Source organism: Podarcis vaucheri (genome assembly GCF_965113315.1).
Source record: "Podarcis vaucheri genome assembly, chromosome: 6".
In the NCBI taxonomy this organism is placed as follows: Eukaryota; Metazoa; Chordata; class Lepidosauria; order Squamata; family Lacertidae; genus Podarcis; species Podarcis vaucheri.
The window spans coordinates 106,128,267-106,156,057 of NC_138764.1; the positions used below are offsets into that span (position 1 = coordinate 106,128,267).

The following is a 27,791-nucleotide window of genomic DNA, read 5'->3' on the forward strand; positions in this document are numbered from 1 at the left end:
CAGGAAACCAGAACTACGGGGGGGGGGGGGAGGCACTGACAGCAGAGCCTGGCTCCTCCACCCCAGAAAGGATATCGGTGTTGTCGTGGCCAAGCAGCCCAAGGAGGGAGTGCACAGCGTTGAGCTCCACCAGCAGGTGGTACAGGTCCGGCATGGTCGCGATGACGTGCATCTCCTGGATGATGTCGTTGAGATCCAGCTCGGACTCCATGAACCTGCAGGAGGAAGCAGGGCAAAGTTCAGCAGGGCCAGCAAAGGTCCATGGCCCACCGGCCAGCTAAGTGCGCCCTGGGGCAGATATGGCTGCTGTCATCTCACTGGCCATAGGAAACCCCGAAGCAAAGAAGGAAGGGGATGAGGGAAGGCCGACCTGTTGTGCGTCTAGTCCAGCATCCTTTGATGCACCTCTTCCCCTAAGGCTTAATACATGCTTAATAAATAGGCAGCATTCTGCAGCCCTGGACTAGCCAACGTGGTGCGAATTCCCTTTGGGGGCTCATGTACAGAGATGCACACCAAGTTCCCAACTGCTCAGACTTTATTCAGGAATGCATTACAGGGCAGAATCCAAAGAGAGCTCTCCATTAGAATGCAAACTGTATAGGCAAGATTTGTGTCCCCTTGGCTGTTTCATCTTCTTCTCAAACACCTTCTGCCAGGCCCATCGCTCGTCCAACTACAATCCTTAGAAACACTTACTCAACCCTTTTCCCCCTTACTGTACATATCAGAACCCTCCTTGTACCTTATTTGAAATTGTTTTTTCACTCTAGCATTTAGCTGTTAGGTTACTCCTTAACTGGCTCTTACTGGTTTTGTGGTCAGACCATACTCTTGCACATTAGAACTTGGCCTCATTGATAATGGGTTTTGCTGGTGCTTCCAAGGTTTCTTTGCTTTCCTTCACCCATTTTCCTGACCCTTGCCTTCCTCATTTCTCTAGACCTAACCCTGCTCAGACTTACATTCTAGACTGTAAGCAGTGACAAGTGGAGCCAGATGTATGTCAGGTGCCCACACGGCCACCATCTCGCCTGCAGGAGTTCCCTTCCTATCAAGGCCAAAGACACTCCTCAAATCCCAAACCCAGCAGATCCTGTTTATGCAGACCCTGGAATCCTCCCCCCACTCCACCCCCATCCACCCACACAGCCACCAGACTACCTTGTGGGCTCTTCTGTGTTCCAGCAATCCCCAAAATTTAATTTATAATTCTGTCATTTAGAAGAGAAAGCATGCAAGAAGGATCCAGGCATTTTGTGAAATTGAAAGCTACAGGACTGTGGCGAAGACCTGATCAGCCAAAACTGCGCACATCAGCATAACTGCCCATATCAGGGCACCAAGTGCCAAGGCGCTGAATAGAGAACACTGCTGCTGCTGACGACTGATCGGTAAGTTACATGCAGTGCACGTTCTATTAACTTCAATTGGAAAGTAAAGGAGACAGGGCGCAGAACTTCTCAAAGGCCATTTCGATATTGCAAAAAGCAAAGCAGAGTTTGGAGGAAGATTTTGCTGGGTTTTCATTTTGCCGGGACCCAGAAAAAAACGTTATGTTGTTCTTTCACAAGACTGCATACTTAGAGCTGTAAAAACACCACCGAAAATGATGGCACATATTCAGCTCATCCTGGGCATTCCTAAGAGAGTGGCTTCAGATGTAAATTAATTATACAAATTCCAAATGCACCAGTTTATACCATGGGGTTGGGAACTGGAAATCCGAATGGCTCAGCCCAGCTCTTTTGTGTGGATGCCGGCAGGTCCAACGCTTTGGGCTATTATGATATTGATCCGCAGGAGAAGTTTGTGCACAAACAAAAGGAGGGGCCCTCCTCTCACGGCATGTCTTCAGAACTGCCTTCTACCACAAACAGGACTGCGAAGTCCAAGCCTGCTATTTTGGGGACACTGACTGCCTTGCACAGCATCCAGTTAAAATGTGATTATTTTTCCATGCAGTATTTTAACAACATTTTTTAAAAAAACACCATCCATCTTCCCCGTGTGCTTTGGTGCCATTATACTTGCCAAACAAAAAGTCCTGTTTGAAATTCAGAAAGTAAGGCTTGCAAACACACCGCTGGCAGAGACTAAATTTGAACCAGATACAATATTGTGATTCTGCCCACGGAGCAAAGGGGGGTTTCGTTTTGTTTTTCCACACTGCCTTTAACTCGCCCACTGGGACCCTATCAATTCCGTCCAAGGCGTTCTGCTAAGCAGCTTTTTCTCCACACTTGAAGGAAACTCTGCCCTCCAGAAAGGCTCAGGGGGCCCTGGGGGATCCGGCATGGATCGACTGCTTGCGATTCACCAGCTGGGAGGAACAGCCGAAGCAGGGAGCTGCAGCTCAGCCTCAGCACACCCGCCTGGTGCTCTCAGGGGACACAAACACGGCCTGATGGGCCGCGAGAGATCTGGATTCTCACTGAGCTCTGGAACTGAGAAAGAGCAAGTGCCAGCAGAGGCTAAGCAGGGTAGCAGACAGCCAAGATAACCGGCAAGGTTGATGAACGGTGACAGCAGCTGCGGGAAGGAAGAGCTAGCAATGCAAGAGCCCCAAAGAAGGGGAAACGGTTCCTGGTCCATAAGAAACTGCCACTCAAAAAGGTCTGCAGCAGAGTGGCAAAACCCATTCCTGCCACTGAATGGAGAGCTCCTCCCCCTTCCTCCCTGGGTGCAGCGTCCAATGGCTTTCATGAACCAACAGCCAGCTGCAGCTGGAAGTGCCATTCAGGCAACCTGGCAAGTCCTGAGTACATTCTTAAAAAATGATGGGAACCTGGTACAGGTGAGAAAGCAGGCCTGCACCTGGCAGGCAACAAAAGTCACCCGAGGCTGAGCTTACGAGGAGTGTAGCAGGCTTGTCAGAGGCTAGAGTGGAGATGTGGGATGCAAAAAGACATGGACCCTGGAGCACAGGAGATGTTGGGGTGTCTAAGGGGTAAGAGACCGAGCTACAAATCAGGAAATCTCAGATTCAAATCTCACCTCTGCCATGTCACTAGGTAGGTGGCCTTGGGGAAACAGCTCTTGCAGCCTCAGTTTCCCCATCTGTAATATGGGGGTGATAATAACTGACTTGCCATTTAAGGTTGTTTTAGGATTACAAGAAGATATTGAGTAGGCAGAGATCTTTGAAAGCTCAGAAACACTACATGAATTCTTTAAAGGGAAAATAAAAGAATAATTGACTGAGAGGAGGTGGACAGAGAGAAAACTGAGCTGTAAGCAAGCATGAGCTCAAAAGCGTTCAAGGAGGAAGAAGGAGCAAGCTGGTTTTTGGTACCCAATCCATATAGGAAAGGAGATTCCGACTAAACCTTAGGAAGAAATTCCTGATGGTAAGAGCTGTTCCAACAGTGGAACAGACTCCCTGGGAAGGTGGTGGGTTCTCCTTCCTTGGAGGTTTTTAAGTAGAGGTTGTACAGCCATCTGTCTAACTACCAATGCTTCAAAATGAAGCCATAATGTTTTGCCCCGATGCTCAGCTGGTTTCTGTCCTAGCTCATGCCACTTTCTGCCTTATATAGCTTTCTTAAATGCTACTTGAGCTTCAGTGAAGCCCCTCCTGCTACTTTCAAACGCTGTTTCTGAGCTATATCTGGCATGATGAGAATGTAAAGCAAAGCACATCCCTCTGGTCAGGTCTGTTTTCTTGACACCAAGCGACAGCAGGGCAGAGCCTCGCTGTACAGATTTGCACTGAATAACAGCTTGCCAGATCATGTGCAAGAACAGAAGCTGACCTATCGAATTCACAAGCCACTGGATCCGCGAGAAATTGCTGAGAGCTTTGTTTCTGAACCAAGGAGCCGCCTGACTTTGAAGGCTTATTTCCAAAGTATAAAGAGGTCTCAGTTAAAAGCCTGTGAGTGCCCGGCTCTCATTCTGCAAAATAGGTTTCTCTGCATTAAAAAACAACAAAGATTTATCCACCAGCTGAAGTCTCTCTCGGCCGGACCTTTTGTTAACAGGGAACTCGAGTTAGTAACCTGAGTATGTTGGATGAAGCAAAAAAAAAAAAAAAAAAAAGCCAAATCATTCAAAGACTTACTTCTCTGGGTTATCAGGGAACTTGATCCGAAGTTCCTGGTTCTTGTAAGACCTTTTCTCAAAAGTGAGGATCATCTTCTTCACGGAGCTTTCGTCCAGAGGTTCCTCCTGGCCAAACACACAAATTAGCTCATCGTACGAGGCTGCATGATTTCCTCAGCTCTCACAATCCAGCAGCTGTGAACTGGTTCTAAGTTGTGTAGTCTCCCCACCTTCCCACCTCCCTTTACAACCCTTACACAGAAGCAAGCTTGCTAAATGTCTCTCCTCAACCCCCAAGCCTCGTTCTGTCCCCTGCCAAACCTTCAACAGAAAGGGCAGGCCTCCATGAATGTTTGGATCACCCAGGCCTATTAACTGCTACACAAATAGAGTGGGATCAGCTCCCAAGCCCCATGGAATATCTTGCTCCTGCTGCGGGGGTGGGGGGGGGGGAGAAGAGGAGAGGAAGAAGTACACTTGTGGGTCCAGAAGGAAGGAGTGTAACTCAAATCTTATCTCCTCCACATAAGCACAAAACGCTGTTCAACCAAAGAGGAAATTCAACATCTGCAAAAAAAGTGGGTATTTACTAAGCTGAAAGCTGAAGGCCACAAATTCCTGCATTGCGGTTCCTTCCAACTCTACAGTTCTGTAATTCTACAAAATAATCCTGTCCAGTTATCAGGGAAATTCTTCCCATGCTGCAGACCACAAACCATTGTACACTGAATTCACGTGCCTTTGCTTTCCAGAGAAAGCACAGTCTCCTCATGAGAAAAGTACCTCTTCCTCTTCCTCCTCGCCCTTCTCAATGATATGAAGGACCTTCTTCCTCTCGTCCTCCGTCTCCTCCGTCACAGGTGCCTCCTCTTCCCGGTGACGGCCACGCTCCCGCGCCCCGCCCTGCTTGTGCCGCACTTTGAGATCATCTTCCTCATCTTCACGAGGCCGTTTTGTCCCTCTGTTCGGCTGCGGACAGGGGAAAAAAATATATATAATGATCCAAGAGATCCCACTTCCATCCCTTTCCCTCACACAGGCAAAAGTAATAAAAACAAATGGTTATTTCTTTTAAGGCTTGCTCTCGACACATTGGCACGCTTTATAAAGTCCAGATACATACAAGAGATCCTCCCTCTAGTAAGCAGGCACCCAGATTTCTTAATGTTTACTTCACGTTTAAATGTATTTATATATTGCTGCAATGTCATCACAATCAATTTTATAAATGTATGTGAACATTTGTAGCAGTAATTTAAAAAGTAACCAACAAAAGCACCAGCTGCAGCTCCAATCCTACCATACAGGTAGAGGTGGGAATTGCTGGGATTGGGGAATCAAGTGGAACGGAGACACAAAGCTCCCCCCCCCCCACTTGTTCAGAATCCTCCAGCGGGATGCAGGGCAAGTTGAGATGCCTGGGCAATCCAGCTACAAAGGATGAAGCTGCTGAACAGGCCAGAGACCATGTTTGCTGTGCGTCTCACAGGACCTCCTGGCTCACGGTGCCCAGAGACTCTTGGGGTGGGGTTTCCTTCAGGGGTTTTTGGCTGGAGTCACGAATTCATTTTGGAGGTGCTTATCTTTTGCTGCTATTGGTACTGATTTCTTGCATCTCTATTGTTAGGCCTTAACATGACATATGGAGATTTTGTCTTTTTACTGAGCGCTTATTGAGACATTTTATTTGCTGCTTATGATTACTTTCATTATATTTTTATAATTATGTATTTTTTTCCACATTGAGTGTGGTTTAACTATGGAAAGGCAGTTACAGGTAGGTAGCCATGTTGGTCTGCCGTAGTTGGAACAAAATAAAAAAAATCCTTCCAGGAGCACCTTGGACAGCAACTAAGCTTGCTATGGGTATGAGCTTTCATTTGCATGCACACTTCTTCAGATACCTGCATGCACATGAAAGCTCATACCAATAACAAATAGGCAAACTAAGGCCCGGGCACCGGATCAAGCCCAATTGCCTTCTAAATCTGGCCCACGGATGGTCCAGGAATCAGCGTGTTTTTACATGACTTGAATGTGTCCTTTTATCCAAAATGCACCTCTGGGTTATTTGTGGGGCATAGAAATTCAATAATATTTTTTCCCTTCAAAATATAGTCCAGCCCCCCACAAGGTCTGAGGGACAATGGACCGGCCCTGTGCTGAAAAAGTCTGCTGATCCCTGCACTAGACCCTTTCAGTGGCAGGGATTGGCATGAAGCGGAGCAGATCAAGGCACATTACATTGCAGCTGAAGGGGGGGGAACACCCCACATTCAGTCCCAGAAACCACAGCTGTTTGGAAGTGCTGTGGGGAAGCACTGTTTGCAACCCAGCACTGCCTTTGTGATTAGAGACGCTCTTGGCCTACAAGGAAAACAGACGAGGTTCAGTTTACGGTGCCCCAAAAGGAGGTGTGCCAAGACTGGAGGTGCACATTAGTCTAGCGTTACAAAGCAAACCTGGCATTTGCCTCGGAATGAGAAAAAGAGGGGAAGGGTCCAGCTGGAGAGCAAAAGGTCTTGTGGGCGGGAGGAGGGGCTTAGCAGCAAAAATAGGAAGGTGTAGGAAAGGTCAAGCAAGCACCTCCTGCTGCCAGTTAAATGCCCCTCTTTCCCTGCATGCACTTTACTTGGGCAAACAGAAGCCTGGAAATAAGCACTTAATGGAAGCAACATGTAATTCCGCCCTCACTCAGCTCCACTTAAGGGGCGAAATAACATTCTGGCAGGAAAGATGCCCCGCTAAGCTCTGCTTCCTTGAGAAGGAACGGCTCTCGCACCCAGCTTGAAATTGCAAGTTGAAAGTTCTGAAATGGCTACAAGCGTTTGCTTTCGACTCTGCCTATCAAGGCAGCGTGCAATCTAAGGCTGCCGGTTCTTGTTTTGCTCCCTCCATTTTTTTTTTAATTAAAAAGCAATGAGACTGCAGCCGTAATGAGGGGCTAGGGGAGCACACCGTTTGGTTGGACGCAAAGTAATGTACCATAGAAGAGGGCTACATCACCAGAACAATTGCTAAATTAAAACTCCACTACAAAGCCAACTCCATTTCCTCCGAGCCTGCAATCGATGTCATTATCGGCAGTTACGATCTGCTTCGACCTCAATTGGGGAAGGCGGGGGGAGAAATCTCCTCTAATATGCAGTAACGGAGTCATTAGGATAAATTATGAAAGTGCCTCGAGTGTAATTATTAATGCTGCCAACCCACTGGCAACCGAACGCCACTGGATTCCTAGACAAAAACTATGATGCGCAGATCCCAAGGTGCATGGGAGGAGTCTTCCACTTCAAAGAACTCTACGACAACCTTCCCCAGCCTGGTGCCCCCCCCCAGATGTTTTGACCTACAACTACCATCAGACTCAGCATCATACAGCCGTGCCGGCCGGTTGGGAGTGATGTGGGCGGCAGTGATGGAAGTTGCAATCTGAAATTTCTGGACGGCACCAGGTCAAGGAAGTATCAAATGATCACCAACAGGAAGCCAAACCATGTCCAAGTAAAACAGCCATCAATACTGCAACAGGGAGATGAGTGATCAGGTCACCAATACTGTCTCAAAGAACAAACCTTCCATATCCAAGGGCAATACACCTCTGAATGCCAGGGAATGTTGGGGAGAAACAAGAGGGGAAAGATGCTATTTCTCTGTCCTGCCCATCCCCCCGGCCTCCCAAAAGCACCCGGCTGGTTGCTATGAGAGATCATTGGGGCGGGCAGACTTTGGGATCCTCCTTTTCATATCCTCAAAAAGAGAAGGAAGTGTGCTTTCATCCTGACCATCAGGCTGAGGTTCTTCTGGAAACCCATTTAACAGATTGTTCCTCGCCCCCCACAAGAAGTTCCATACATTTCTAATTAATAAGCTTTTAAAGCACCCAGCATGCTATTAGAGACGGGCAATTTTGTGAGGGCCTGGGACATCCACCCAATTTTTCAGCTGGGGAGCGTGTGTCCAGGAAAGGGTTGTGCTTTCCTAGCCACAGCATCAACACAGAACTTATCTATACATATTGTGGCATTTCAGTGGCTTTTTTGGAAAAGCAGGCTCTTTGGAAGCCTCGCAAATGCTTCTCTGGCTGATGTGCTGCAGCTGCAACTTGCCGCAGGTGACCAGACAAGGGCCTGTTGACAGCAGCACTGGCTCCCCGAATCAGTTCTTTTCGGAGAAGTCCGCCTTCCCTAGCTCCTTCCAGTGGAAGAGTGAATTGAGGAGCTTAGCTCTAGTGACTGGCAGGCCTTCATCAGCAACTTGGTGTGATTGGAAATGGAGAATAAAAAGCCGGGGGGGGGGGGAGAGAGAGAAGGGGAGGGGGAGAAGAATCTGGAAATGAATTAATAAAGCCTGCTTAATAAAAGCAAAGTGCCTGCTTTGCATGGTGCAAAAGCAAAATAACCTTGTTACCGTGGAGCTCAGAAATCATTTGTTAAAAGAAATGTGAAATGAATCTTTGGAAGTGAAAGGGCTCCCTTTGTGTGTGGATCTCTGCCGGTTGAATATAGCTGGAAAGAGCCATCAAGAAGAACTACCTATTAGCTGTCAATTTAGAGAGACTTCAGGAAGCGAGCCTCAAATCTCCAGCGATATCTTTCCAACCTCTTAATCTTTTTTCTAACACCTGTGTTAAGCCAGCCTGCCTTCAATCCTGCTTTTCTCTAGTGCATCTCAAAAGCAATAAGCAGTGTCAGGTAGAGCAAGAGCTAAACACTTCCCCCACCCCCACCCCTTTCGTTTTAGGAAATTAAGCTGCCTTGCAGAGGAAAATTCATGGGCATTTCTAAAGGGTACATTTCATACTAGCTAACAAGTGAGCACAGAGAAAAGAAATTGCATGCATACAGCTCTGTCTGCACGGAGAGACTAGGATTCTCACCGCCATAAACTCCGAAGGGATGAACCTGCCCATTCTCCACAATGGGGGCAGGCTGGCGCAAAGAGAGTGGGCCAAAAGCCTCAAAGTGCCCTGGGGCCTACAATGGCTCCCCACTGCCCCATAAGCACAATTCAAGATAATACAGTGAGGGAGGGAAGTATTTGATCCCCTGCTAACTTTGCCCATTTGCCCTCTGACGAAGAAATGACCAGTCCATAATTTTAATGGTAGGTTTATTGAGACGGATGTGACCTTGCCTGCCCATGTACTAGTTGTACACTGGATGAAGCATTACAATGCCCTTTATGTGGGGCAGATTGGAAATGGCAGCTGGTCCAAGACGCAGCTCTGCCAGGATGCTGGCCAGGGCATTTCGCAATGAGGCTTCTCCACTTTGGCACACTGTGTTTACCGCGTAACTGTTCCACTGTCTTCCAGCAAGCACAGCAACCCCAACCTTTCCGACAAACCTTGGAGCTACAGGAGAAGGCGAGACAGTCACCTGAAAAAAGTGGTCCCTCATTACACCATCTTCCCATTTGTTCTGTTTTGGAAAGCAACGCAAGGAGGCATAACAAGGGAGCAAGTGCAGAGGGAGCAAACTGCCCCCCCCCCCCAGGCCACAGAGAAGCAGGAGCAGCCACCTTTGGTACACCCAGCACTGCTTGGAAGTTCTGCTTTGGCTCTCTGGGCCATAATGGAGGCAATAAGCAGACCGGCAGAGTTGGAGAGGAGCAACACCAGAATTCCTGCAGATCAGACGCTCCACATCAAAGTCTGTCAAGACAGCTTTTCCTGTTGCCTCCGGAGACATGAGAAAGCAGACAAGCACCCACTTTGCGGAATGTGAAACAGATTAAAGAACCAGGCGACTCTCAAGATTTCCCTGCCTGGCATTTTGCTGAAGGGGTGTGTGTGTGTGTATGTGTGCGCCATTCTTGTTTTATTTGCCAAGACAGCAAAAAGAGAGCTTTTGACAGCAGCCCTCTCAACACATGCCTTCGGCTGCAAGAGCCACCGGATCCTATTCCAGCACCGCTCATTTCCAGTGGGGGCAAAAACACACACTTGCAGGTGGCCCTTTTACAGGTTAGGAGGGTGAGCCTCAACTAAGCTGAACGTTTCTCAGAGTCGCTATATAACCCACAGACTAGAACCGTTCATGAGAGCCCACAGCTGATGGAAATGTTTTTAAAAAAACATTGGTGTTTAGGAAACGACCTAGACCACTGCTGCCAGGATGAATACAGACAATAGGAAATTAAAATACAGAGCAGATCTATGGATTCCTGACATACTAATGTAGGAACTGCAACAAAATATTGCGGCTAATAATCCTGCAGGACACTCCCGGCTGTAACTCTGTCAAGGTCTCGAGCTGGTTAGTTCACACCCGTCCCCAGTCGTCCATTTTTATCTTCTAGCCAGCACTCAATGCTCTGTGGCTTCTGGAGACCACTGAGCATGCTCAGCCCCCCCCCCATGGGATTTTTTATTTATGATTCCTATTAATTAAATGTACAGTAGCGCGCAGGCTTCGGCATGCCGGCAAGTCTCCGCCAGCAGCGGCAGAGCTGCCGCTGCTGGCAGAGAGATGCGCGAAGCTTCGGCATGCCGGCAAGTCTCCGCCAGCAGCGGCAGAGCTGCCGCTGCTGGCAGAGAGATCCGCGAAGCCTGGGCGCGCTGCGCACAGGCTTCGGCATGCCGGCAAGTCTCCGCCAGCAGCGGCAGCGCTGCCGCTGCTGGCGGAAAGGTCCGGGATGCCTGGGCCGGACAGCTTTTGAAGGCAGGCGGGGGGAGCAAAGACACCTGGCCCCGCCGCCCCACTTCGGAAAGCTCTTCCGAAGTGGGGAGGGGGGTCGGGGACACCTGGCCCCGCCGCCCCACTTCGGAAAGCTCTTCCGAAGTGGGGAGGGGGGTCGGGGACACCTGGCCCCGCCGCCCCACTTCGGAAAGCTGTTCCGAAGTGGGGCGGGGGGGCGGGGACACCTGGCCCCGCCGCCCCACTTCGGAAAGCTCTTCCGAAGTGGGGAGGGGGGTCGGGGACACCTGGCCCCGCCGCCCCACTTCGGAAAGCTCTTCCGAAGTGGGGAGGGGGGTCGGGGACACCTGGCCCCGCCGCCCCACTTCGGAAAGCTCTTCCGAAGTGGGGAGGGGGGTCGGGGACACCTGGCCCCGCCGCCCCACTTCGGAAAGCTCTTCCGAAGTGGGGAGGGGGGTCGGGGACACCTGGCCCCGCCGCCCCACTTCGGAAAGCTGTTCCGAAGTGGGACGGGGGGGCGGGGACACCTGGCCCCGCCGCCCCACTTCGGAAAGCTCTTCCGAAGTGGGGAGGGGGGTCGGGGACACCTGGCCCCGCCGCCCCACTTCGGAAAGCTCTTCCGAAGTGGGGAGGGGGGTCGGGGACACCTGGCCCCGCCGCCCCACTTCGGAAAGCTCTTCCGAAGTGGGGAGGGGGGTCGGGGACACCTGGCCCCGCCGCCCCACTTCGGAAAGCTGTTCCGAAGTGGGGCGGGGGGGCGGGGACACCTGGCCCCGCCGCCCCACTTCGGAAAGCTCTTCCGAAGTGGGGAGGGGGGTCGGGGACACCTGGCCCCGCCGCCCCACTTCGGAAAGCTGTTCCGAAGTGGGGAGGGGGGTCGGGGACACCTGGCCCCGCCGCCCCACTTCGGAAAGCTCTTCCGAAGTGGGGAGGGGGGTCGGGGACACCTGGCCCCGCCGCCCCACTTCGGAAAGCTCTTCCGAAGTGGGGAGGGGGGTCGGGGACACCTGGCCCCGCCGCCCCACTTCGGAAAGCTCTTCCGAAGTGGGGAGGGGGGTCGGGGACACCTGGCCCCGCCGCCCCACTTCGGAAAGCTGTTCCGAAGTGGGGCGGGGGGCGGGAACACCTTCTGAAGGCGGGCAGGGGGCGAAAGTCTTTGTCCCCCCTGCCTGCCTTCCCAGGGGCTTTTAAATCGCCCCGGACAGCGGAGAAGTCCTCCGCTGTCCGGAGCGATTTTAAAATGCCGCCCGCCAGCATTTTAAGATAGCCCCGCACAGCGGAGAAGTCCTCCGCTGTCCCAGGGTTTTTTAAAATGCTGGGGGTGGGAAGAAAAGCCCTTGTCCCCCCCCCCAGCCTTGAGAAGTGGTCCGGGGACAGACTGTCCCCGGACCTGGTCTGAAGGTGGTTTCCCTAGGAACGCATTAATTGATTTTCAATGCATTCCTATGGGAAACCGTGCATCGCAAGACGAAAAAACCGCAAGACGAAGAGAATTGCGGAACGAATTAATTTCGTCTTGCGAGGCACCACTGTATACAGTTACACACACACACACCTTTCATCCAAAGATCACAAGGTGGCCAGTTTACAGTACAAAACATAATATGCATAACGTAACAACAACCCGCCTCCCACGGATACATTTAAAAGGCTATAGATTGTTTCATTGGTCAAAGGTCTAGAAGAGGAACGTTTTTTCCTGGCCCCTAACAATATACAGTGAAGGCTCCAGGTAGGCCTCCCTGGGGAGAGCGTCCCACCAGTGGGGAGCCACTACAGACAAGGCCCATCCTCATGTCACCGTTGTCCAGACCTCTCATGGAGGAAGAACACAAGGAAGGGCCCCCGATGAGGATGAAAGGGTTGGGGTAAGTGGGGGGGCAGTCCTTTAGGTACTGCAGTCCATTAAGGCTTTATAAGTCAACATTTTGTTCTTCGTGGGGGTGCCCTTGTTTATATCTCTGCATCCCCTGGGGTTCACCCTACCATACTGAAATCTCCCTCCCCCCCTGTGGTTCCACTGGGCCTCCAAGTCCATCAACACATGAACACAGAGTCTGCTATTCGAGGGAATGAAAACTGAATTTAAAAAATCAGTTCTGGCATGTTTTAGAACTTTGCAACTTCAGGCAAAGGAAGTGGCTGAGCTTTCCACCTACCCAGGCCCCCCTCCTCATCTCCTGGGTGGCTCTTTGAGGAGTGAGCCAGGGCAGAACTCTCCCAAGGAATCCCACTAGAAAATGGCCTCTCAACTGTGGGGAACACGGGAAGGCTGTGAGGGAAGGGGCTTGCAAGAAGGCTGCGTCTTGTCAAACTGGCTGCCCCTGGCATCTAGTGGGCTCGCTACAGGCAGATTTATAGCCTGTTGCCTACCAGAGCAATCTCAATCGCTTTTGCACCGCCGCCGGCAACAGGCAGAGCCCACGATCCATCCTTGTCTTGCCTCTCTCAGCTGTCCTCAAGCATCACGCAGGCATTCTGTTCCGAGGCCCAAAAGTGGCAACTGGGAATTGACTGACTGCAGCAGCACAAATCAGCTTTTGGCAATCGTGACAATTGCTTTCCCCTCTGCTCTCCCGAGATGGATTGGAAGAGGAACCCTTGGAAATAGCTGGACTTGGCTGCGACCCCTTAATTACCCAAAGTAATCAGAAACCAGACACATGGGGTATGGGCACAGCCTTTCTGGGCAAAACAGCAGCAATATTTAATCATCAGTTTAGGCCATCTGCAACTGTTTTGCTGCGCTGTGTAAAAGTTTATGGGTTCCTGAGCTCTTTGCAAACCGACAGGTGCTGTACTCAGTGCAATTGTTGCAGGCGGGGCCCTGCTTCCCTCCCTCCCCTGACCAAATGTTTGGTGCCGAATTAAGAGGCACGGTGCCCAGCGTCGCCCAAGCCAAACCTGGCACGAAGGCAGAGCCGCTATTTGATGGAGCACAGCATAGATTAAATGTTTAGAGAAGAGAAATCCAGGACAATCAAAATGGGAAAGCAATTAGTCGAGCTGGCTCAGAAAAGGGGGGAACCGTGTTCCTAAGGACCTCGGCAACCCAATCACGAAGGGCCAAGGGAGCCGTCCAAATGGCACCTTCTGCACAACCACCAATCCATTTCCGTGTCGGGACCAAAAGCCTTGCCTGGAGCAAACACATTACACCTGGAAGCAAACTCTCCAAGCCTCTGCACCAGAATTAACTGGCCTCAGACTGGAAACACAACAATACAAAGCTGGCTTCCATTTAATCGGGCTGCTGGCAATGTCAGCAAAACCACGCAGGGCTCCTCCCCTGACCCACACCTGCTGCCAAAGAATAGCTCACCGCCAGCTGCTGACAGCGGTGCAGACACAGCATTCTGTCCTCCGGTCCGGAGGGTGCAAACAAATCACCATCTTTTCCCTTGACTCCGTGGAATAAAGATCATAAGCACACTCAACGCAGCCCAACATTGCCTCAAGCGCGGAAAAACAGAGGAAACAAGGGCATGCACGCCATTAACTGCCACTTTAAGATAATGTGTTCAACAATTGCCTCAACACAGATAGCCCAGAGTCTTTGTTTTCAAATAACTCTTTCAATGGCATCGGAGGAGGAATGACTGCAAGGCGGAAGGAAGTCCATGGAGGCGGTGCTGAAGCTTCCCCACGCGGAGGCCTGGGCGCAAGCTGATCCATGGGACTCAGCCCCCCAGGGGGCCTTGCCATCCAAATGCAAGACAAGCGGCAGCATCAGCATCTGAAGGGCATGCACACATAAAAACCCTGTTTTCTATTGCACCCCACTTCAAAAACGTTTGCTCCACTAAATAAGTAAATAATTGCAGATCTTGCAAGAAGGGGGAGAATCCAAACCTTAGACCAGTCGTCCTCAAACTTTTTTCCTCTGGGCCACACTTTCAGAACATAAATTTGCTCACGCCACACCGAATTTTTTATTGGTAAGAAATGCACTGGAAAATGCAACTAGGATTGTGCTTGGTATCACCTGATGCTCTTGCTCTCATTTTGAAAAGGCACCTATCTATACTCTACAAAATAATAATAATGATATTTTAATACTATACTGCACTATACTACAGAGATGCTGTGTAAATGTTTATTTGATTGTCCTTGAATCTTCCTGCCACCCTTACCATCCTCTGATGCCACACCCTTTTGAGAACCTCTGCCTTAGACCGTCTTCCTTCAGGGATGTTTTCACATCTCTCTATAATCATCAAATACCGTATTTTTCGCACCATTGGACGCACTTTTTTCCTCCTAAAAAGGAAGGGAAAATGTCTGTGCGTCTTATGGAGCGAATGTGTGGTCCCTGGAGCCAAATCGCTGTTGCCCTACGCTGCTGGGCTGCTCTTCGGGGATGGGGGGAGGAGCCACGGTGCTCTGCCGGCTGCCTCCGCTTTCCCCTGAAGCCCCGGCAACGTTTGCAAGCAGCGGGAAGGCTGTGCGTCTTTGCCCTGCGCTCCTGGGGTGCTCTTTGGGGGTGGGGGAGGAGCCACGCTGCTCTGCCTATAGCTTTTGCATTCCCCCTGAAGCTCCGACAAGGTTTGCAAGCAGAGGGAAGGCTGTGTGATCCTGGGGTGGAGGGGGGGAGGAGCTACACTGCTCTGCCTATAGCTTTTGCATCCCCCCTGAAGCCCCGACAAGGTTTGCAAGCAGAGGGAAGGCTGTGCGTCTTTGCCCTGCGCTCCTGGGGTGCTTTTTTTTGGGGGGGGAGCCACACTGCTCTGCCTATAGCTTTTGCATTCCCCCTGAAGCTCCGACAAGGTTTGCAAGCAGAGGGAAGGCTGTGTGATCCTGGGGTGGAGGGTGGAGGAGCTACACTGCTCTGCCTACAGCCTTTACTTTCCCCTGAAGCCCCGACAAGGTTTGCAAGCAGAGGGAAGGCTGTGCGTCTTTGCCCTGCGCTCCTGGGATGCTTTTTTTTGGGGGGGGAGCCACACTGCTCTGCCTATAGCTTTTGCATTCCCCCTGAAGCTCCCACAAGGTTTGCAAGCAGAGGGAAGGCTGTGTGATCCTGGGGTGGAGGGGGGGAGGAGCTACACTGCTCTGCCTATAGCTTTTGCATCCCCCCTGAAGCCCCGACAAGGTTTGCAAGCAGAGGGAAGGCTGTGCGTCTTTGTCCTGCGCTCCTGGGGTGCTCTTTGGGGGGGGGGAGCCACACTGCTCTGCCTATAGCGTTTGCATTCCCCCTGAAGCTCCGACAAGGTTTGCAAGCAGAGGGAAGGCTGTGTGATCCTGGGGTGGAGGGGGGGTGGGGAGCAGCAAATTGCTTTCTCTCAGTGCCTCCTAATTCAACTGCAAAGGATTGCCTAACCGGATTCTGAGCTCCGTTTGAAGTTTAAAAATATTAAGTTTGGGGATTTCTTCAGGTAGCCGTTTTGCAGAAATAGTCATAAATACATGCAAAGCATTTCCACAATTCAGTATTAGTGAGCTCAGCTAAAACCGAGCAGGCATCTGGCTCAGTAACAGTTTAAACTAAACAACTATAACCAAAATAAAAAAATTCCTTCCAGTAGCACCTTAAAGACCAACTAAGTTAGTTCTTGGTATGAGCTTTTGTGTGCATGCACACTTCTTCAGATACACTGCTCTGTATCTGAAGAAGTGTGCATGCACACGAAAGCTCATACCAAGAACTAACTTAGTTGGACTTTAAGGTGCTACTGGAAGGAATTTTTTTATTTTGACTATGGCAGACCAACACGGCTACCTATCTGTAACTGCAACTATAACCAGACATCCTGTGTGTTTGTGTGTGGACCATGTTTCTAGCAGCTAATCTTTACTGCTGAAAAGAGGCTCTGATATTCCACTCCAACTCTATAATTCATTATACAAATTCTTACAAGTACAGTCCACCTATACCAAACCAAAAACATTGTGTTCTCTTGGTATTGAATGGAAGCTATTTATCTGCCCTCTTTTCCTCCTCTGTTCTTTGCTCAGTCACTCCATTTTGAATCTTCCTTTCAAAACAACCAGGCCTGTTTTGAGAAAACTTCAGAGATTTAGGAACTGGAGCGCAATCATTTGATCTCTTTGCTGTTCCTCCATACTCCAAGCACTTCTCATTTGCACAGCCCTGGTTTCTCTCCCTGACTATAAATATTCTTGATTAATAACAGTAAAATGCTCAAATTTTAATTTTTGTGACTGCTGCCAATACTGACTTCCCAGTGATGATGAAAACAGCTACATTATAATGGAATGTCTGTCCTTTTTCCATTCTCTTCATTATATATTGTGGCTCGCTTTAAAGCAGCAAAGTGGACAGGAGCCACCCACTTTGCTGTTTTAAATAGTTTAGTACAACATTTGAGTTGGATTTTTTCTTCTTATTTTCCTGCTCTAAAAACTTGGTGCGTCTTTTGGTCAGGTGCGTCCTATGGAGCGAAAAATACGGTATATTGCGAGTCTGGTAGGAAGGAGGTGGCCGCAAGCCTCCCTGCTCACAGACTCAGCCTCCGTAATCCCCACAGGTCATGCGTGGCACCAGCACCAAGTGGGAGTGAACAGGATGCATCCCCAGAAGGGATGTCACCAGACAACAGGCAAGTAAACCAAGCCTCACACAACTCCCGGGGGATGAATGAATGACAGCGTTCTGATGTGATGGGGCCATTTCATTGAAAGCAGCAGGCGGGTCACCCAAGCGCAGCGCAGGCCAACGCCTGAGGGGGGTCTGAGAAGCGGAAGGGGGAGGGAAAATGGGCAGAGGCTGACTCCTAAGTAATACCCAGACTATGCTTTGAAAACAGGCAAACAAATAAGGAAATGAATGTTTATTTTCCCCAACCTTGCTTGCAGAAACCTCATCTCACTGGGAAATGTGGAGCTTGGGTGGGGGGAAAGAAGAAGGGGGGGGGGAAATGTTGCAGGGATTTGAAATATGCCTGAATAGATGCAGGCCCCCCTTTCCTTTCACTGCGGGAGCCTTTCATTTCTAAAACCGGGAAGAAAAAATATGAGCAAAATCAATCTTCTTTTCCAGACGAGCTGTTGAAACAAGCGGTGCTCGATGAAATACAGCGCAGCATTACATTTTCTAATGTCTTCTGTGCCACATGCAAATTGCATCAAAAATACTTAGAATTAAATAAGAGGGTAATAAATAATAACGAAACCCATGAAAACTGGAGAGACAACGACAGGCGAAAAATGAATGTTTTCACTTGGGATTAGAAGCAAGATGAAGAATTTGTACAATGTGTGGAATGTACAGGAGTCAGGTTGGGGGCACGGAGATGGTGGGGAGAGGGAATTATATCAGGAACCTGTGAAGCTCCAAGCACTGCACAGAGGGAGAAGGGATTGTGGCAAAGATCAGCCAGAGAAAGGCAATTCAGAAATGTTTCCAGGAAATCCAAAGTATACTCAGAAGTGAAGCTGTCGGGAGTTGAGAAGTGTCCTTGCAGTTCCTAGAGGGAAACTCTAAAGCATGGGTAGGCAAACTAAGGCCCAGGGGCCGAATCCAGCCCAATAGCCTAAATCCGGCCCGTGGATGGTCTGGGAATCAGCGTGTTTTTACATGAGTAGAATGTGTATTTTTATTTAAAATGCACCTCTGGGTTATTTGTGGGGCCTGCCTGGTGTTTTTACATGAGTGGAATGTGTGCTTTTATTTAAAATGCATCTCCGGGTTATTTGTGGGGCATAGGAATTCATTCATTTCCCCCCCCTTCAAAATATAGTCTGGCCCCCCACAAGGTCTGAGGGACAGTGGACCGGCCCCCTGCCGAAAAAGTATGCTGACCCCTGCCCTAAAGCATCCTTTGCCTACGTGGCGCCACCCAGATGTTTTGAACTAACACTCCCATCAGCCCCAGCCAGTGTGGCCACATAATGCTGCAGCTGGTGGGAGCTGCAGTCCAGAACATCAGGAAGGTGCAAGGGTTTTTCGGCTGAGGTAGTTGGGCATGTTTAGCCTGGAGAGGAGAAGACTGAGAGGTGGCATGATATATCCATCTTCAAATATCTCAAGGGCTGTCGCATGAAAGATAGAGTAAGTTTGTTTTCTCCTGCTTTGGAGGGTAGGGCTCAAACCATGGGATTCAAGCTGTACAAGAAAGGAAACTGGACTAAACATTAGGAAGAATTTAATGATAGTTAAGAGCTGTTAGACCAGCCTTTCTCAACCTTGGGTCCCCAGATGTTTTTGGCCTACAACTCCCATCATCCCTAGCTAGCAAGGGCAGAGCTCAGGGATGATGGGAGTCATAGTCCAACAACATCTGGGGACCCACAGGTTGAGAAACACTGTGTTAGACAGTGGAATGGACTCCCTTGGGAGGTGGTGGACTCTCTTTCATTGAAGGTTTTTAAAGAGAGGTTGGGTGGCCATCTGCCAGGGAATCTTTAGCTGTGATTCCTGCATTGCAGGGGGCTGGACTAGACAATCCTTTGGGGTCTCCTCCAACTGTACAACTCTATGATTCTGATGCAAAGAAGGTATCGCCCCAACAAGCCTATGCAAAAGGAACCACACAGGGTGAGCGCTTCCCATTATACTCTAAAAGCAGCAGACTCGCACCCATCTACTCCCAGCCGCTGCCACTGCTGTGAAGAAGATAAAGCATCTTCACGAGTGCAATTGCAGCCGAAGCAACAGCAAGGTTACCAACAGAAGCTGCTCCCAAGACATCTCCAACTGCTAGACCTCTGAGGAAATCAATCTAGCTGAACCTCCCTTAAATGAGAATGTCCCTCTGTAATGACTCCGGCTAATGCTTTAACTGCTTTTTGGCTTCCCACTGAATTGTCAGATGAAGAATAAGCTTGTTGGAGCATGAAACTCCGGGCCCTGCGCAAATAAATGGATCAGAACACTGTTATAAAAACATCAGTCAAATTTAGCGAGTCTGCATTCGGCTGCCCTTGCAGGGTTATTCTGGCAAGGGGAGGGAAAATCAACAGTTGGCCACAGATTCCTAGAAAACTATCCCTGAGCACTTGAACAGGTTGCCAAGGATGCCAGCCAGCAAAAAAAAAAAAAAAATCACACCATGGGGCAGTTGTTGGCCTGCTGCCCGCCAATGGAGCCATTTCCCCAAAAGGTTCTTAAGAATGCTTTTCACATTTTTGTCTGTATCAGAATGATAAGCAGTGCTTCTCTTTGCACACTCTTAATGCCATCAGCTCCAGAGTTGAAAAGGCTACAGCAGAAGGCAGAGTACGGATTGCCACAAAAGAAAGGGCGTCATGAAGACCCTATCGATTAACGGGAACAGAAAGCACCAACCCACTGCCACATTTCTAGGGGATATCACATGCACAGCCAACCTTTCTGATAACTGTTTTCACATTTCAAACACCCATGCAGGTGGCTTGGAAATAAATTCCATTTGCCACATGAAGAGAGCTCAGTGAAATGTGCTTAAGATACAGATTTCAGTTTCACAAATGCCACGTCAAGGGTGGTAGTGAAGTGACGCACGGAGGGTATCATTATAAAGGCATGGCTATAATGCAAAGGGGTGTGGAACACATGCGGGGGGGGGAGAGAGAGATGTCCAGATGCCGCTGAACTCGGACTCCCAACATCCTGGACTGCTGGCCATGCTGGGACTTGGAAGCCAAAAACATCTAGAGGGCTCCACATTCCCCATCCCAGATACAGTGGCACCTCGGGTTAAGAACTTAATTCGTTCTGGAGGTCCATTCTTAACCTGAAACTGTTCTTAACCTGAGGTACCACTTTAGCTAATGGGGCCTCCTGCTGCCACCACCTGATTTCTGTTCTCATCCTGAAGCAAAGTTCTTCACCTGAAGTACTTTTTCTGGGTTAGCGGAGTCTGTAACCTGAAGTGTCTGTAACCCGAGGTACCACTGTATAGCAGTGCGGCATTAGAACTGGGGAAGGAAGGGAAGAATTATACGAACCTAACTTGTTTGACCTCATAAGTGTTATTCCCATTTCAGATGGGACACGGAGATGATCGGATTGCTGGAGGCTACACAATAGGGGGGCAGCAACTTTTCAGCAAAACAGCATGTGCTCTAAGAGTCGCAAGATAGAGTCCCTTGCAACTACAGGCGCCCCAAGAGCTATTCCTCAGTATCCTCTGAAGAACTGCAAGGAATCCCAAGGTGCAACGACTGGGATCAGACGTCACTTTCTGGGCACCTCCAAAAGAACTTTCCCTCAAGGGGCTGCTCACGCTTGCAGAGCAGAAATGATAGGCCCCCTGGGCATTTTAGCAAAGAGATTTTTTAGAAGGGGGGCTGGAGGCAACTTAAGATTCAGTAACAAACCTTCCTCTTTCCCAGCACAAGCAGCTGCTCCCCACAGCCTGAAAAGTGTTGGGCCCAATACAATAAAGAGGGCAGACAGCTAGATTAGATAGGTTAGAAGAGATTAGATAGATTTCATTCTTTTATATAAGTTGCCTTGGGACTCCTGAATCAACTCAGCTGCCTTGGTTGTGGGTGGGGGACCACTTTGTGGTGGTCCTAATTGCTTTTGGATGAAAGAGGTGCTTGTGGGGGATGTTCCAATATGGAATTCTACAGCGGCTGATCCTACTCCCCATGCCACTTCACATCTATACGAAACGGCTAAGTGGGGACACCTGAATATTTGTTTCGCAATGTCATCAATATGCTGATGACATGCAGCACTATTTCTGCTTTGTACCTCCACAGGTCTGGCAAGAGCCGATAAACTGGAGCTCAATCAAAGCCAGGCTGAGGCACTGTTAGTGGGTGGATGGGAGCCAACCTGTTCTGGATAGTGATGCACTCCTTGGATCCCAAGAGAGACAAAATGCTGCAGGCTCAGCTGTTCAATTCCAATCTGTTACCTCCAAGGATGTGGACAGGCTGCTTGGACGAGTGAAACCAGCCACCAGTCTCCTTGATCCTTGCCCATCCTGGCTGATAAAAGCTAGCCGGGAAGGGCTGGGCGATGGGCTTCGCGGGGTGGTGAATGCTTCTCTCTGTGAGGGAACATTCCCAGACCCGCTGAAAGAGGTGGTTATTAAACCGTTTCTTAAAAAACCATCTTTAGACCCGGCCAGTATGGCCAACTATCGCCCAGTCTCAAATCTTCCATTCTTGGGCAAGGTGATTGAGCGAGTGGTTGCTGAACAACTCCAGGCACGCCTGGAAGAAGCGGACCATTTGGATCCCTTCCAGCTGGGATTCAGGCCTCATCATGGGACTGAAACTGCCTTGGTCGTGCTGGTTGATGATCTCCGGCGGGCTAGGGACAAAGGTGAGAGCTGTTTCCTAGTTCTGCTGGATCTCTCAGTGGCTTTTGACACCATTGACCATAACATCCTTCTGGACCGTCTATAGGAGCTGGGAGATGGGGCACTGTTATACAGTGGTTCGTGTTCAGAAAGTGGTGGTGGGAGATGAGTGTTCAGACCCCTGGGCCCTCACTTGTGGGGTGCTTCAGGGTTCTGTCCTCTCCCCCATGCTTTTCAACGTCTACATGCAGCCGCTGGGAGAGATCATCAGGGGGTTTGGGCTGGGTGTTCATCAGTATGCGGATGATACCCAGCTCTACCTCTCTTTCAAATCAGAACCAGTGAAGGCAGTGAAGGTCCTGCGAGTGTCTGGAAGCGGTTGGAGGATGGATGGCGGCTAACAGATTGAGGTTAAATCCCGACAAAGCAGAAATACTGTTTTTGGGGGACAGGAGGCGGGCAGGTGTGGAGGACTCCCTGGTCCTGAATGGGGTAACTGTGCCCCTGAAGGACCAGGTGCGTGGCCTGGGAGTCATTTTGGACTCACAGCTGACCATAGAGGCGCAGGTCAATTCTGTGTCCAGGGCAGCTGTTTACCAGCTCCATCTGATACGTAGGCTGAGATGCTATCTGTCCGTGGACTGTCTTGCCAGAGTGGTGCATGCTCTGGTTATCTCTCGCTTGGATTACTGCAATGTGGGGCTACCTTTGAAGGTGACCCAGAAACTACAACTAATCCAGAATGTGGCAGCTAGACTGGTGACTGGGAGCAGCCACCAAGACCACATAACACTGGTCTTGAAAGATCTTCATTGGCTCCCAGTACGTTTCAGAGCACAATTCAAAGTGTTGGTGCTGACCTTTAAAGCTGTAAACAGCCTCGGTCCAGTATACCTGAAGGAGCGTCTTCACCCCCATTGTTCTACCCAGACACTGATGTCCAGCGCTAAAGGCCTTCTGGCGGTTCCCTCACTGCGAAAGCCAAGTTACAGGGAACCAGGCAGAGGGCCTTCTCGGTGGTGGCACCCACCCTGTGGAACGCCCTCCCACCAGATCTCAAAGAGAAAAACAACTACCAGACTTTTAGAAGACATCTGAAGGCAGCCCTGTTTAGGGAAGCTTTTAATGTTTAACAGACCACTGTATTTTAATATTTTGTTGGAAGCCGCCCAGAGTGGCTGGGGAAACCCAGCCAGATGGGCGGGGTATAAATAAATTATTGTTGTTGTCGTTGTTGTATTCCCAAATATTATTGCCTTGCAGCAGCACAAAACAAGGATAGGGAACCTCTGGCCCTCCAGGTGTGCCTGCTTCACAGCAGGGGATCTGCAGGTGGTCCTTGTGAGAAGAGGAAGGGAGAGTCCCTAAAACTCACCTAGCAGGGACCCAGGACTAGAAGCTTGGAAAGGAAGGGGCCGGGGGGTGGGGGGAGTAGGTGGGGGAGGAACAACATAAAAAAATTGGAAAGGGGCGAGACGGAGCATCAAATTGGTTCTCAAAATCACCTATTTTTGTTACATGGAAACTGGAAAAGCAAATGAGGTGCAACTTTAATTTAACCCATTTCAAATACCTTCAGTCTTGAGAAATTATTCAACTGTTAAATAGAAGCAAAGCTGCATCTCCTCTAAGCTTTCCATGGATAGAATTGCATCTCCAAGCATGACTAGAAACTGTCGCGGAGCTATTTATTTCAAATGCACCTCCCAGGTCTGCCTCCTACAGTTTTCCTGCTATTGGTACAACCTTCTCTCTTTTGCATGTTCTGCTTCATTTGAGCACTGAGCTTTAACAGGGGAACCTGAGGCCTTCCAGATGGGTGCTGGACCCCCAACTCCCACCAGCCCCAGCCAGCGTGGTGAGAAATACTGGGAACCACACAGCAGCACAGGTCTCCCATCACTGCTCCATGGCACCTTAAGTGATTGATATTTATGAGGTGGGCATTAGAATGAATGCAAAAGGCTACATGCCTACCATCAAAGGTCACACCACCCGCATTTCAAGAACACGAAAGTGACAAAGTGTAAGAAAGAAAGAATCCAAAAATGTTAGCTAGAGGCATCATCATTCTCAGCTACACCTAACGGCTTCTGTAACTATTAAAAATCAAACAACAAACTCAAAAATAGAATTTTCAGAAAATAGAGAAATCAATTCTGAAGGTAGCTTAGCTTGGTGCAAGATATGAATTCAAGCGCACACCTGTGTGATGGTGAAGCCACTCTCTGGAAAGAGGCAGAGCCAAGTACCTGCAATCAGCACATGTACAATCCAGGTGCAAGAGAGACACACCTGGCTGCTCCCCAAGAGAGACTTTGTTTCTCCAGCCATCTTCAGCCACCCATGGAACCCTTTCTCCAGAGTTACTTGTCTTTCCCTGTTCTCTTCCCCAAAGCTGGAAGTGGAGCCCAGAGAGGCCACACGAGGCTTCCTCACAGAACACAAGCCCTGAAGGTGGATCAGACGAAGGCAGGCCATTCAGTGCAGCAGCATCCTGCTGCCCAGTGTGGCCAACCAGAAGCCTCTTGAGAAGCCCATACATGGCACATGGAGGCAACAGTACTTCCTCAAACGCACATACCTCCACATGTGGTGGGAGTGTCCCAAAATCCAACTATTCTGGACAACAGCCATACAAGAAATATGTAAAATAACTAAGCAAGTAATAGACATCACCCCAGAATTGGCCCTACTAAATATCTTCCAAGACAAGAATGCCCATTTACACCACAAAGAACTCATAACCCACCTGCTCTCAGCAGCCAGAAACACCATAACCAGACACTGGAGAGACCTGTCAGGAGTAAGGATGGACCAATGGTACCAAATAGTATGGGAAACAGCCCTACTAGAAAAATTAACTAATAAACTGAAACTGACACGGGGACAAACAGAAGAAGACGCCTTCACCCCGGTATGGCTCCCCTTTATCACATACACAGCCCAACAGGACAGTGACAATAATCCACCAACAGCATACAAATCAGTATGGCTAACCTGATCCAAAACACCCACCCACCTCACCCACACACGAAAACAAAGATCACCACAGCCAATCACAAGCAAACAATCACACCCTAGGGCCAACCCCAACCTCTCTCACCACCAAAGGAACACAAGTGAACCACACAAGCAACGCTGACACCAAACTCTACATACATTAAACAGAATAGAAACACCGCCACCCGACCCCACCCCTATCTATCTTCCCTCTCTCCACCACCCCTTTCTTTTTTCTTTTCTTCTCCCCTAATGCCTCAACAAATGAAACGGATTTGTAAAAATGTTACATGAAAAGAAAAGAAAAATACGAGGCACTACACTTCTGTAAAACAAGAAAATCCTGAATAATATATATATATATATATATATATATATATATATGCAGGTTTTGGTGTCTTCGGGTGTCTTCCCGTGTAAGAGTCGGGGTGTCTGTGCGACGTTTCGACGAGGTCTCACTCGTCATCTTCAGCCTGAAGATGACGAGTGAGACCTCGTCGAAACGTCGCACAGACACCCCGACTCTTACACGGGAAGACACCCGAAGACACCAAAACCTGCATTCCTGTACCCGTGAAAATCTACGAAAGCAAATATATATATATATATATATATATATATATATATATATATATATAAAACAGTACTTCCTCAACTACGCCTTCCCAGCAAATGGTATTCAATGGATGGAGGGCATCATTGGTTCTAGTATTATGGTGAGACAGGAAGAAAAACCTGGCATCTACCCAAGGCCTTATGTGAGTCCTTCCTAGTCCTGATGACACCTGTGGTCCTTTCAACGTGGAGATGCTGAGCCCTGAACCTAGGAACTTCTAAGCTGGTGCTTCTATCCACCAAGCCACAGGGTGTCTCTCTTTCTCCAATGTTTATTACTTTTTAAGAGACTTATACAGTCATACCTCGGGTTCAATATGCTTCAGGTTGAGCGCTTTTGGGTTGCGCTCTGCGGCAACCCGGAAATAACAGAGCGCGTTACTTCCAGGTTTCGACGCTTGCGCATGTGCAGACACTCAAAATGACATCGCACGCATGCGCGGAAGCAGCAAAACGCGCCATGCGCCGTTGCGTCTTACGTTCCATTCAGGATGCGAACGGGGCTCCGGAATGGATCCTGCTCGCATCCCAAGGTACCACTGTATACCAGAATGGATCCCATTCGCATCCCGAGGTACCACTGTAAGTCATGCTGGCCACATGACCCGGAAAAACTGCGGACAAACGTCGGCTCCCTCGGCCAGTAAAGCAAGATGAGTGCCGCAACCCCAGAGTTGGCCACTACTGGACCTAACGGTCAGGGGTCCCTTTACCTAGGTTGTTATAAGGTGTGCATTCTTTGTTTCTTCAGCTTGGGTATTGTAAGATAGAAAGACGGTATACAAATTACAGGTAGGAAGCTGTGTTGGTCTGGCATAGTCAAAACAAAATAAAAAAATTCCTTCCAGTAGCACCTTAGAGACCCACTAAGTTTGTTAATGGTATGAGCTTTCGTGTGCATGCACACTTCTTCAGATACACTGAAACAGAAGTTGCCAGATCCTTCTATATAGTGAGAAGGTGGGGAGGGTTGGCAGGGGGTTGGACTCGATGGCCCTTGTGGTCTCTTCTAACTCTATGATTCTATGATTCTAGGGGTATTACTCAGAAGGGTGGTGGGAATGGGAGATTGGCAGATAGCTGAGATGAGCCTGTTGAGTAATACCCCTCCCCACCTTCTCACTATATAGAAGGATCTGGCAACTTCTGTCTCAGTGTATCTGAAGAAGTGTGCATGCACACGAAAGCTCATACCATTAACAAACTTAGTGGGTCTCTAAGGTGCTACTGGAAGGAATTTTTTTATTTTGACTATGGCAGACCAACACGGCTACCTACCTGTAACAAATTAAAAGTGATGGTGATGAAGACGATTATTTCCATGCCGTGAGCCGCCCTGTGCGATCTTCGGGCGAAAGGCGGTCTTACATGCACACATTTAACAAGTGACAGGAACCAGGAGGGGGGAGGGGCAGGGATCCCCCCGGGCCCCTCCCCCACCCCGAAACAACAACACATGATGCAGACCCCCCCAGCCCCCTCCCCCGGCCGGTAACCATGGCGACACCTCAGGCGCCCCCTCGCCCCACTCGGGGAGGTGGTGGGGATCCCTCCCCCCTCTCCGCCCCGCTGACCTGGTAGCTGAGCAGCTCCCCGACGTCCATGCCGCCGGCGCCCCTTCCCCGCCGCCAACCGGCGCTTCTCTCGCCGCCTTCTTCTTCCGGACTGTCGCAAAAGGCCGCGAAGCTGCCGCAAAGCGCCGGAAGGGGCGGGGAGGGAGAAGAGGGGCTACGGCAGCCGTAAAGCGCGCGCGCGCCGCACGTGGAGGCGTCGCTCGGCCGAAGGAGGAGCTGCGGCGGCGGCTATTGCGTCTGGCGCCCCTGGCGGCCGGGCTGGTCATCGGCGCGCTTGCTCGCGGCATTCCTTCCCCCCCGCCCTCCTTGCGAGGGAGGCAGTGTCGCGCAGCGGTTAGAGCGGCAGCTCCCAAGCTTTTTTCCCCTCCCCATCTTAATAATTATGATAAAAAATTCCTTCCAGTAGCACCTTAAAGACCAACTAAGTTAGTTCTTGGTATGAGCTTTCGTGTGCATGCACACTTCTTCAGATACAGTGTGCATGCACACTTCTTCAGATAATTATGATTATTTTCTTATCCTGCGTCTTGTTTAGGTGGTTTTGTTGGGTGGCAGGAGGCTGCTGCCGCTGATTTTAATCTTTTCTATCATTGCTTTAGATCTTCTTATGATGTATATTGAAATCTGTTGTGTGCCTGTTGGTGTTTTATTTATTGTTTATGGCTGCTTCTGTTATGTGCGTAATTATGTGTGTTTTTTCATGTTGTAAGCTGCCTACG

General features: G+C 49.7%; 1 protein-coding gene across 1 annotated transcript in view; it reads right to left on the bottom strand.

Moving 5' to 3' along the window:
* The window catches only part of CTNNBL1 (catenin beta like 1), a 98,603-nt gene extending 71,387 nt beyond the window's left edge, over positions 1-27,216 (bottom strand). Inside the window, exons 1-4 of the mRNA XM_082226117.1 lie at positions 27,073-27,216; positions 4,828-5,013; positions 4,064-4,170; positions 74-215 (exon numbers count right to left, since the gene is read on the bottom strand). Of these exons, the coding sequence (XP_082082243.1) occupies positions 74-215; positions 4,064-4,170; positions 4,828-5,013; positions 27,073-27,102 (465 nt within the window). The 5' untranslated portion in view covers positions 27,103-27,216. The remainder of the gene's footprint in view (positions 1-73; positions 216-4,063; positions 4,171-4,827; positions 5,014-27,072) is intronic.
* Between the last annotated feature and the right edge of the window lie 575 nt (positions 27,217-27,791).